Consider the following 13063-nt stretch of genomic DNA (forward strand, 5'->3'; position numbering starts at 1 on the left):
GATAATAAATCTGCGTGTTTTTATGCCACCGAGTTCGTGATAATTTGTTATAGCCGCAATAGGAAATTAATATATCCTCCCCAAACCCATACAGCAATGAAAAAACAATGACATTGGTTTCTTTTTAAAATTTTATTTTAGAGAAAGGGAGGGAGAGAGGGAGGGAAACAGCAATGTGTGAGAGAAGCACCAATCTGTGGCTCTTCACCTGCCTCCGACTGGGAAATTGGCCCTCAGCCCAGGCCGTGCCCTGTGCCCTGTGGAATGACAGCCCACTGAGCCACACCTCTCAAGGCAATGTTGCTCTCTTATTTTTCCTTTTATATTTTTTGTTGTACACTGACCTTTAACAAAATGTCACAATCAAAGGTGATCTCCACACATGACACCTCGGATCATTCAGCATCTGTTGCCTATTTTTTGATATGACTATATCAGTGTCAGCAACTGACTGAACACACAGTGCTTCAAATAAACTGGCCCCAAACAAGAGGAAGTGTTTGCAATGTTAATAACAAGCCAAATTACAAGCATCTTCATGGAGACGGCTGACTTTTACTCTAAACTGTCCTTGTTTTACCATCTGTCTCTTACTAGATTGTAAACTGCGTGAGGTTTCAGCAACATGTGCGGTGTGTTCACTGAAGGAAAGCAGGATTTTCTACCCCCAAATACTCGACATTATTTTGACCTGAAGGCAGTTGAAAGCCAACATAAGAAAAGGTCTCTCTGCCCATCACCCATCCACCTAAAAGTAGCACATAAATCATGAAGGTGACCCACCTTTCCCACCATCACCAGAGGCATCCTGGTCACTATCCAGGGTATCTGCATACCAAACCCTCCTAACTAGCATCTGGCTATCTTCTCGTAGTTTTCCCCAAATATTTACCTTCCTACAATTTGCCAATCTGGAAACTCAACCTTTTTTTCCTTTGACTTACTCTTTCTTTGAACATTTATTGTTCTTTTGTTAAGATGCTATATAAGTTCAAGTTTAACCACATCTTTGAGTTACTTATCACTGGGTATTGCCGTGTATATGTAAGATGCACGTGTCAATACACTTTTGTTTGTTTTCCTCTTGTTTTTCTGCTTTTTGTTAAGTCTAACTTATGGGGCTGCACCCAATGAACTTAAGGCAGGTAGAGGACAAATAATTTTTCCTCTCCTATGTCCCCATAGTGTATTTGATATCTAGCAGTGAAAACCATTCACAAGATGAGTAAATCATTTTACTTTATTTTATTTGCTACAAATCCATGTAACAAATTGTTACTTCTACTATGTAACATTCCCAGAGAAATGGTTTATGTCTCTCTTTCTCTCTCACACACACAGAAGCATATATATCCTGTATGACTATTTTCTGAATACAAGTAATTCTGGATCAGGTGTGAGGAATTGCTCAAAAAATTCATGTTTCTGGAAGCAGCACACAGAAGAGATGGTTAGCGCACGTTAACCTCAAATCAGATGGAATGTGAAGGCGGTCTGCATTTCAGCCCCTAAGGAACACATCCCACAGAGTTCTCAGAGCCGGCAGCCAGCCTCAGGGCCCGCTCATAGTACCCCAGGGCTTCATGCATTTCTCCTTTCAATTTGTAGACGAACCCAAGGATGCTCAAGCTTTCGACGTCTGCTTCATTTCTTTGCAGCTTCCTTAAAAGCAATTTCTCCAAAGCACTGAGACTATTATCTCTTGAAAATGATGACTTTTCTATTTTTATTGCTTTTAAATAATAGATAATAGCATCAGCTTCAGATTTCTTGTGAAATTCATTCACTCGGCCATAGCGGAAATACAGCTCTTGCAGTTTTTCTTCTTCGACTGATTTCATGCTGAACACTGTTTTATAAGCATCTTCAGCTTTTCTGGTGTTTCCTGCTTCCAAGTACATATCTGCTAGGTGAACATAAGCAATTTCCATGGTTGGCTTTTGTTCCAGAGCAAATTCGAAATGAGATATAGCTAATTGTATTATTCTGTTGATACTTTCTCTATCCCATCCTCTAGGCTTCCAGTTGTTAGCTTTCTTCATTTGAAAAACTTGTGATCTATAGCAAAGCCCTATCTGGTGGTGTAGGAAGGCAGAGGAGGGTGTTGCCCTCAAAGCCTTTTTTAAGTAGTAAAGAGCTTTATCTACAGAGCCTTTTCTTCGGTAAAACTTGGCTGCATATCGAAAGACGTAGGTTTGAGAAGACTTGTTGGTCAGCGCTTCTTCAATGTACTTCTCTCCCTCAGCTTCTTGTCCGATGTCCTGAAGCTTCAAGGCAAGGAGAGGTTTAATATACGCATCCTCTGGATTTAGCTCAATGGCCCGTTTGAGGGTTTGCAGACAAAATGCCTCATCGGTCTCTGATGCTCTGATGAACCCATTCAGACGATAGACAGCAATTGCATACCCGGTGTTGAATTCCGGGTTTTCAGGGTCCACTTCCAGAGCCTTTTCAAAGCAGGCTTTAGCATGTTCATAATTCTTTCCTCCGCATTTCAGCAAGGCCCAGCCTTCATCACAGTCCATGTATGGACTCTCCACTGAGTAGCAGGAGGGACTGGCAAACTTCTTGCAAGTGCTTTCCACCTTGTCCAAATACATCTGGGCTTCTTCTAGTCTGCCCATGCGGTAATACAGCCAGGCATAGTTGCCCCAGGTGACCAGTCTTCTCACCTCCGACTGGCCAGCATGTTCTGTCTGGCTCAAGTCTTCAGCCTGCTTCAAGCTCTGCAGGGCCTCCGTATTCTGGCCCTTCAGGTGTTTCACATAGGCCAGTAGGTTGTGTATTGCCACGTTAAATTTTGTGTCTAGGTATTCGATTTGATTATAGATCCTGTTTTCTAAATCAGTCATTTCAACATCTTCAATGAGGAACTTCCATGTAAAATGGCATCTCAGCTGCTCCAGCCTGTCTTTGAGCTGATCTTCCTCGGAATTCTCACTGTGAAAACACAAGCATATTTTCTTTGTTAGGTGAGGCAATATCAATGGAAAGAAGCCAGAGAAATCACTTCACATGTATAGCTTAGCCTGGAAAAGGACACGGCTGCCTCATTTTTTTTTATTTTTTTTCTTTTTAGAGTTCCTCTATAGTTAGACCTCGAGCAACACAGGTAGGAACTTGTAGGCTCACTTATACATATCTAGATGTTTCAGTATAGTCTCTCCTTCCTATCAAGGGTTCCACATGCAGGGATCCAACCAACTGTGGTTGAAAACACCACTGTGTTTGAGCTGTGGTTGGTTGGACCTGTGGATATGAAGGTCTAACTGTAGACTTTAAAGTTATAGTGAGTTTTCGACTGTGTAGGGACGAGGGGGGTGGGGCTGGGCTTGGCATCCCTACCTTCTGCTTTGTTCAAGGGTCAACTCTATTTCTAAGATCTGCATGCAGAGTTTGAATGCAATTTGCTTGGCTCCATAGGCTGGCTCCAGCACCTTCTCTCCAAGTAACCTGTTTGTGCCTCAATGCCCTATTTGTAAAATAGGGATAATAATAGTTCTTATGACACTGGGTTTGATGAGGATCAATAAGCCGAATGTGCAAAGCACTTACAGTATATTACATGCCATGTAAGAGTTTCCTGGTCCTGCTGGGTAGCTCAGGTGGTTAGAACACTGGCCGGATACACCAAGGTTGCTGGTTTAATCTTTGCTTAGGGCTCATAAAGAAGCAACCAATGAATGAATAAATGAGTGAAACAGCAAACTGATGTCTCTCTCTCTCTCTCTCAAAATCAATCAATAAATTTTTAAAAAAAGAGTTTTCTATTTTCCTACTAATTTAATTTGGACAAAATGCAGGTAGACACACAGCATCTCAGGACCTTAGGCTGCAGAGTATGCAAGCAAATAAGTCCACCTAAAAGAGGTCATTTTGACCAAGTCCTTTTCCCACTAATTATTTGAAAATAATTATACATTTGCAGAAAGCAAAGGGAACACAGAGTTTCAATATACCCTTCACCAAGTTTCTCCCAATGATTATATCTTACACAACTATAGTGTAATATCAAAGTTAGGACACTGAAATTGGCATAATACGTGTATAGTTCTATGTCATTTTATCACATGAATAAACCCGGGGAGCCACCACTGCCATCAAGATACGAGGCTCTCCAGGTGTCACAGATGTCTCCCTTCTGCTGTCCCCTCACATTCACATCTGTCTCCTCCTTCCCCCCTGAGAAGCCCACAACCCCGGATAACCATTAAGTTGTTCTTTAGTTCTCTAATTTCGTCATTTCAAGAGTGTCATATAGATGGAATCACACAGTACATGACATCGGACATTTGCCCTAGGGCATGACATTGTCTTTTTTCACTTGTCACTGATACTTGAGTTGTTTCAAGTGTGGGCCTGTTACAAATAAATGTTCTATGAATACTTTTCTGTAGACTTTTGTCTGTACAAACATACAACTAAAATACATTTTTATTTCTCAGGGGAACATGTCCAGGGGCGCAACAGCTAAGTCATGTGATAGGTGTGTGTTCACATTTTTCAGAAACTGCTACACTTGATGGACTTAAGAGGAGAGACTGACAGCAAATACAGCCATAGTGGGGACTTGAACACCCCAGTGACCATACTGGTTCCACCTTCCAGACCAAAAATCTACAAGAAAACACGGACCCTAAACAACACACTAGATCTCACAGATTTAATTAATATTTACAGAACATATCAACCCAAAGCAGCAGAATGTACATTCTTTTCAAGTGCACATGGAACATTCTCACAGAGAGACCACGTGTTAGGACCAAAATAAGTCCTAATGAATTCAAGAAGACTGAAATTATATCCAGTAGCTTCTCTGATCATAATGGAAAGAAACTAGAAATCAGGTATGAAAAAAAAAATCAAAAGATTCAAACACATGGAGTCTAAATAGCATCTTATTCAACAATGAATGGGTTACCAATGAGATCAAAGGAGAAAGAAAACATCCCTGGAAACAAAGGAAATGAACGCACACACGACAACCCAAAATACACGGGACACAGTGAAAGCAGTCCTGGGAGGGAAGTTCATAGACCCGAAAAAGCAAGAAAAATATCATATAAATGATCTAACCCAACACTTAAAAGAACTGGAAAAAGAACAACAAGAAAAGGCAAGTGTAAGTAAAAGGAAGGAAATAATAAAAATCAGAGAAAAAATAAATGACATAGAGAGCAAAAAACAAAACAAAACAAAAGATCAAAGAAAGTAACACCTGGTTCTTTAAAAAGATAAACAAGATTAATAACCTTTAGCCAGCCTTATCAAGAAACAAAGAGAGAGAACTAGTAAGTACATCAAATCAGAAATGAAAACAGCAATGTAACAACTGACATCGCAGGAATATAAAGGGTTGGAAGATAAAACTGTAAACAATTATATGCCCATAAAATGCACAAAGTGGGCAAAATGGACAAATTCCTAGAAATATACAATCTTCCAAAAGTCAATCAGGAGAATCAGAAAACCTGAAGAGACCAATAATAAACAATGAAATTGAAGCAGGAGTCAAAAAACTTTCAGCAAATAAAAGTCATGGGCTGAATGGCTTCACGGGTGAATTTTACCAAATGTTCAAAGAACAATTAAAAACCTCTCCTCAAAAGATTCCAAAAAAAATTCAAGAGGAGGGAAGACTTCCAAGCTCTTTTTACAAGGCTGGCATTACACTAATTCTAAAATCAGATAAAGACACTACAAAGAAAGAAAATTATAGGCACATAGCCTTGATGAACATGGATGTGAGAGAGAAAAATCGATCGATTGTCTCCCTTATACACTATGACAGGGGTGGAACCCACAACCTTTTGGAGCATGGGACTGTACATCATGACCAAGTGGGATTTATCACAGAGCCACAAGGTTGGTTTAACATTCACAAATAGAAAAATGTGGTACATCACATAAAAAAAAGTAGGATAAAATATCACATGACCCTATCAACAGATGCAGAAAACATATTCAATAAAATCCAGCACCCATCTTTTAAAAATTTATTTAATTATTGTTCAAGTACAGTTTTCTGTTTTTTACTCCCATCCCAGCCCACCCCCCAGTGCTCCCCACCTCCCTCCCATTTCCGCCCCCCTTAGTTGTTGTCCATGTGTCCTTTATACTAGTTAAAATCCAGCACCCATTTTTGATAAAAACTCTCAGCAAAATGGGAATAGAAGTATCATACCTCAAAATAATAAAGGCCATGTGTGAAAAACTTACAGCCCAAATCATCCTCAATGGTCAAAAAATTAAAAGCATTTCCCTTAAGACAAAAAGCAAGACAGACATGACTCACAACAAAGAAAGGCTCAGGACCAGATGGCTTCACTAGTAAATCCCACCATACATTTTAAGTGTCAGGAGCTCAGCTGAGTTGGGAGGGAGAGACAGTTGAACTTCCAGGTGTCAGAGTAGACAATTAAGGCAGCAAGCCCAAAATGCAAGTGTTATGCCTTTAATTGTTACTGTGATGGTATCAGTGGTATCAGTGAGAGCGTACAATGGAGAAAATGCCAAATCCCCTGTTCCATTCCCCCACCCCAGTCCCCAGCATGGTACCACAGGCTGAAGTTCGGGTAGACTGGCCCAGATGTGGCTGAGAGGCCTGAACAAAACTTTCTGGTAGTTAATGGACCCTGAAGCCCAAGGAAGGGGGAGGTTATGCGCTAGGAGTGGGAAAATGCTGGGTACTGAGCATAGTGGGGTAAAGATCTTCAAGCTTTCCCTCTCTTCTCCCCCATATGGAGGTCTCGGCAGAAGTGCCTGAAGAGTAGCTCTGGTCAAGGCCTCAAATGAAGAAACCAAGGAATAAAGGTGCCTGTCCTAGAATGCAGACAAGTGAAGAGCATGTCAAGCCAGAGAGCACCTGAGTCATTGACTAACCTCCATCAGGGACAGCAGTTCATTGGCTGCGCCCCAAGTCTGCTGTGAGCAAGGCGGCCTTCCCAGTGACACTAGTCAGGGGAACCCTTGTAATTGCCTACGGTCAGGCCTAAAAACATTCACATGTGGATTTTCAACCAGGACTTGGACTCTTCATTAAAAAAAATTAACATCAAAACTCTCTAAAAAATTAAATAGGACACTATGCTGCTTTTATACTCGCAAATTCCAGGAGGCCAGCATTACTCTGATACCAAGGCCAAATGAAGATAATAAGAAACAAAATTAAACTACAACCAATTTCTCTTACAAAGGTTGATGCAAAACCCTCAACAAAATACTGGCACACTGAATTTAACAGCTTAACAAAAGGATGATACACCCTTACCAAGTAGGGTTTATTCTTGGAATGGAGGGATGGTTTCAATGTATGAAAATCAGTCAGTTTAATATACCCCATTAACAGAATGAAAGGAAAAAAAATCCATATCATCATCTCAGTTAATGTAGAAGAAGCATTTGACAAGAATTCACTACCCTTTCATAATGCAAGTACTCAAAATACTATAATAGAAGGAAAGTGCCAGAACATAATACATGCCACCTATTGCAAGTCCATGGCTAGCATCACACTCAATGGTGAGAGATTGAAAGCTTCTCCTATAAGATCAGGAACAAGGTAAGGATGCTTGTTTGTGTCACTTTTATTCAACACAGCCCTGGAAGTCTTCACCAGAGTAATTAGTCAAGAAAAAATATATACATCTACATCGAAAAGGAAGAAGTAAATATATATCTGTTCCAAAGCAGTAGAATTTTTAAAAAGATTTTATCTATTTATCTTTGGAAGGGAAGGGAAGGGAAGGAGAGAAGGAGAAAATATCAATGGATGGTTGCCTCTCCTGTGTCCCCTGCTGGGAACTGGCCTGCAACCCAGGCATGTGCCCTGACTGGGAATCGAGTCACGATCCTTTGGTTTGCAGGCCCGCGCTCAATCCACTGAGCTACACCAGCCAGGGCAAAAAAACCCAAAACAGTAGGATTTTATATATAGACAATCCTACATATAACACACAAAAACTGTTAGAACTGATAAAAACTTTTAGCAAAACAGTAGTATACAAAATCAGCATGCAAAAATCACTTTTGTATCTATACACTAGCAAGAACCATCTAGAAAGGAAAACAATTCTATTTACAACAGCATCAGAAAGAATAAAATATTAAGAAATAAACTTTTGTAAGGAGGCAAAGACATACACTAAACAGTGCACATTACTGAAGATAATGAAGAAAGACACAAATAAAAGGAAAGGCATCTTGTGTATAAGAATGGGAAGACTTAAATTGTTAGGATGTAAATACCACACAAAGAAATCAACAGATTCAATACAATTCTCATCAAAGTTCTAATGATTTTTTTGCAGAAATAGAAAAATCCACTTAAAATTTAATCTGGAATCTGCCCTGGCTGGTGTGGCTCAGTGGACTGAATGCCAGCCTGCAAACCAAAGGGTTGCCAGTTTGATTCCCAGTGGGGACACACGCCTGGGTTGCAGGCCAGGTCTGCAGTGTGGGGCAAGTGAGAGGCAACTGTACATTGCTGTTTCTCTTCAGCTCTCTCCCTCCCTTCCCCTGCCTCTAAAAATAAATAAATAAATAAATAAATAAATAAATAAATAAATAAATAAAATCTTGGGGAAAAAAAACCAAAAACCTCATATGGAATCTCAAATAGGCCAAACAATCTTGGGAAAAAAAAACAAGTTGGAGGTCTAACACTTTCTTGGTTTCAAAATTTACTACAAGCTATAGTAACGAAAAGAGAGTGGCACTGGCATATAGACAAACATATATAAAAGTGGAATAGAAAAGAGAACCCAGCAATACACCTTTATATATGGTTGTATTAGCAGTGAGTGCTACCAAAACACAGTACCATGGACAAAGTGGAGTAACCAAAAGAAATGTACATGTTCATAGTTCTGGAGACTGGACGTCCCAGATCAAACGCCCACTATTGGTTCTGGGCGAGAACTCTCTTTTTGGCCTCTACACTTGGCCTTTCTTCCACGGCGCATGGTGTGGGGAAAAGACTGCTCTTCCTCTTCTTACAAGGACACCAACCCAGTAGGAAAACGGTTCTACCCTTATGACCGCACTTCATGTTTTTTACAGGCCCTATTTCCAAAAACAGTTACATTGGGATTAAGGCTTCAAAATATGGATTGAAGGGACACAATTTAGTCCATAAGAATAGTCAAATGATTTTTGACAATTGTGCCAACCCCACTTAATGGAGGGGAAAAAAATCAGTGTTTCAATTAATGTATTGGGAAAACTGGATATTCACGTGCAAAAGAATGAAGTTGGACCCTTTACAACATAAATGGAAAAACAAAATGCACTTGGAAGCGATCAAAGACCTAAATGTAAGATCTAAAACTATTAAAATATTAGAAGAATACATAGGGGAAAAGATCCAGGATATTGTATTTGGCAACGATGCCTTGCATATGATACCAAAAGCAGAGGCAACAAAAGTAAAAACAGATAAATTGGACATCATCAAAATTTAAAACTTTTATGCATCAAAGGACACTATCAATGGAGTGAAAAAACTCACAGAATGGAAAAAATTATTTGTAAATCATACGTCTGGTAAGGGATTGATATCCAGACTATATAAGCAGCACTTCCAAATCAAGGACAGCAGCAATAACAACCAAACATCTGATGAAAAAATGGGCAAAGGATGAGAGACAAAATTTCTCCAAAGAAGATGTGCAAATGGCCAGGAAGCACACGAAAAGATGTTCAACATCACCAATCATTAGTGAAATGCCACTCAAAACCACCTTACAATCCCACTTCACACTCATTAGAATGGCTATTGTTGAAATAAGAGAAGCAGCAAATAATGCGTGTTGGTGGGGTACAGAGACGTGTGAACCCTTGCGTGCAGTGGGAGTGTGAGATGGGGCAGTTGCTGTGGAAAATGGTGGTGACTCCTCAGAAAATTAAGCATGCCATTACCATAGGATTCAGGCATTCCAGTCCTGGAAATACACCCAAAATAAGTGAAAATAGGAACTCAAACAGATATCTGTGTACTTGTATTCCTAACAGCATCACTCACAACAGCCAAAATGTGGAAGCAACGCAAGTGTCCATCAATGGATGAATGGACAAACAAAATGCGGTGTATACATACAAGGCAATATTTTTTTTTTTCAAGGCAATATTATTCAACCTTCAAAAACCTCTAACTGGGCATCGTCTGAAACTTTTGCCTCTTCAAAAGTTTACCTATTTGAGCGCTGAGGGGCAATTTGCAAATCAGTATGGATTGATTAATGTCTTTTCTTTTTAATCTACCGATATCAGGAATTATTGGAATGTAGATTCAGTGTGGACAGCATAGAAATTCCCACATTAGGTCCTTTCACTAGGGAAGATGGGGGTGTTCTCCGGTGCAGAACTCCAGCCCAGCCCCCAGGACAGGAGGCGATCAAGGACCCTGCAGACCACCTGGCTGCTGATCTTAACTGCAGTCGCACTGGACTGGCCTCCTATAGCAGCTCAGCCGTGCAGAGAGGGATGCAGGAAGCCTACGGAAGGCTCGTTTCCTAGGCAGGGAGCTTCCCCACCACATCCCCACAGTGTTTTCCCCCACACACCTGACAACCCCTCCACTGTGGGTCCCATGGCTGTGTAGTCCTGCAGCTTCTCCCTGGTGAGGCGCCTCTAAAAGCAGTGTCTTTATCCCCACCAACGGGGTCTTCCCTCCTTATGTCAGACAGAGATGAGTTTGGTGGAAAGTAACATCAGAGATTGGGATCATCTTCTCCTGCAAAATTCCTTTGCCCTTTCCCTCCTCTTCTGAGGCTTTATCATGAGGTAAGTTTCCTCAGGACTATGCTAACAAAAATGAAAATGCCTGAACTAATAAAACAGTTTATGTGTGTGTGTGTGTGTGTGCATGGACAAGCACACTCAAATGCCCAAACAGAAGTGTGAGAAGCTTGACATCACAGAAACTAAGTCTGTTCAGACAGTAACAATTAACATTTTTTTCCAAAACGTTAGAAAGACAGAGAAGCAAGAAACGCTTACCTCATTGTTGCTGTGAATCAGGGAGCAGTTGCACTGTGCTTGCTTTGCTGGGTGGGCTGCTCTGAGATCTGTCAGCCGGCCTTGTAGATACTCAGATAAACTTAAGCCCCAACACAGGGCTATATAAGGAAGGGAAACAGCAACTAATCAGGAAACTTGTGGGCGTGTCTTTGCAAGAACAACAAGAAACAGAAACTGGAAAGTGAAACTGACCATGGTCAGAATTCCTGCCCCCTGCAGGGAAAACTGAAACAATGATTGTTTTCTTCTGAGAAGATGGTGAAGGACAGTTTTTGTGATACCCGAATTCCTCTCTCAGCGTCTGTACCAACCATGTTTACAGAAGCCTGGGAGCTAGAAGTTGCCAGTTATGCTCAGTCCACTGACCCCTGGAGCCAGGGACCCCTGTGACAATTGGCTGTGTGAACTTGCCAAGGTCATGCTCAGGATCTATGCCTGTGCACTCATCTGGAAACAGACTTTGCTCATTTTATGGTATAAAATTCTGCCAATCTCTAAACTGGAGCCTTAACCCAATTTCACTCATTTTCTGAGAGTAAAGTTGTATCTTAATTATTCTGTACCTTTGCATACCCTTCTGGAGAATCAATGACAATAAGAGTCCCGTAACCTCTTAGTACACTGAGGGACAGAGAAATGTATGTGCTACCGTCTTGAGACTTTAAACAAAACACATTATTCTGAATGGTAATATTTTCTCGTTTTTAATGTCCTGTATTGTAGTTATGTGATGGGTCCTTGTTCAGACAGGTCAGCACACTGTGTAAGTGTGCTGTCCAGTCCTCCTGGTGCCCAGGGCACCGGGGCTTGGTCTCCATCAACCTGGGCCATGTCATCTTCTGTACCTGTGGGGTTTGTAGTAAGAGGTGGAGAAAAATAAAAGTGCCGAGACTGGGATCCTGGGTGCAGGTTAGTCTGCTATTACTGCTGCCTGACCAGCTCCTGTTTCTCCCTACGTTTGACTGGAAATTGCCTCACTCTCCTGATACTTTAGAAAAGTGGCAATTCCCCAGCAGGTTTGCAAAACAAACTAATACTAAACCACAGCTGATCTAGTCACGGGGAAGTGCTTACTGAGAGGAGACAGTCAGATTTGCTTTTGTGGAAAGCTGACACTGGCTAGTGTTGGACCTGTGGCATACATACATCGGTACCGTTGTCAGCCATGTTCTTCCATGTGGCCTGAAAATAATAAAAACAAGGGAAGTTTAGCCACAGAGAACACCATCAAGTGATTGGGCTGAAAAAGTAGAGAATCTGAGACGAGAGATGGAAAGCTCTGATGGTATCCCATGTCCACTGCTTCACCATTAAGAGTCAAAGGAGAAGGGCCATGTGATGTGTCTTGAACTTTCCAGGTGAGTCCTGTGTTGTGTGAAAGCAGATTACCAATGACTGGACCTGGGGCCAGACTGAGGGGAGTGCCCAGTGCTGCAATAGCCCAGTGAGTGGTCAGGGCTGGGAAGCAGATCTGCCTCAGACCCTACGGGAGAACTTCAGTTCATTGGTGCTCGTCATGAAGGCTGGTGGCTGGATTCCAGAGGACTGCACAGAAAAAAAGGACTTGAGGGAGATACCCCATTTTCAGTGAGCCTCATATATGTGGAAGGAATCTAGCATAATATAAATATATAATATAATATACGACACTCCCAATTAAGTGACCAGGATACTGTCACTTTGGGTTTCAGCTGGAAAGAAATAAACAATCCACCTAGACCACGAATGAAGGAAATAGGCCAAATAAAGGAACACCTGCAAGGACTTTTTTTTTGTCTTGGAAATGCTTAATCGAACACACAGCTAGATCTAAGGAGTATTTGTTCAGTCCCTCCTATCCAGTTCATCTCTCATCTCAGCCCTCACCAATTACAAGTTTCCACTGAGACATTGTTACTTAGCAGCCCAGGGAATGTCCACCAAGGCTGTACATGAACAAAGGAGGTTTCTTACTTCCAACAGTAAGGCGAGCACTGGGGCTATCTCCCAAAGCAGGGTTTCCCTGAACAGACAAGGCGAATCACCTTTACTGGCACTGGTTACA

General features: G+C 41.3%; 1 protein-coding gene across 1 annotated transcript; it reads right to left on the bottom strand.

The window, feature by feature from the left end:
• Positions 1–1222: 1222 nt before the first annotated feature.
• On the bottom strand, positions 1223–11121 carry LOC119057768 (interferon-induced protein with tetratricopeptide repeats 1-like). Its single transcript, XM_037156669.2, has 2 exons — positions 10999–11121; positions 1223–2940 (listed from the first exon to the last, which is right to left on the bottom strand). Exons 1-2 carry the CDS (start codon positions 11001–11003, stop codon positions 1509–1511), a joined length of 1437 nt encoding a protein of 478 aa, XP_037012564.2. The 5' UTR covers positions 11004–11121; the 3' UTR covers positions 1223–1508.
• Positions 11122–13063: the final 1942 nt, after the last annotated feature.

Source organism: Artibeus jamaicensis, unplaced genomic scaffold (assembly GCF_021234435.1).
Source record: "Artibeus jamaicensis isolate MK-2021 breed Jamaican fruit bat unplaced genomic scaffold, CSHL_Jam_final contig_332, whole genome shotgun sequence".
NCBI classification, from domain to species: Eukaryota; Metazoa; Chordata; class Mammalia; order Chiroptera; family Phyllostomidae; genus Artibeus; species Artibeus jamaicensis.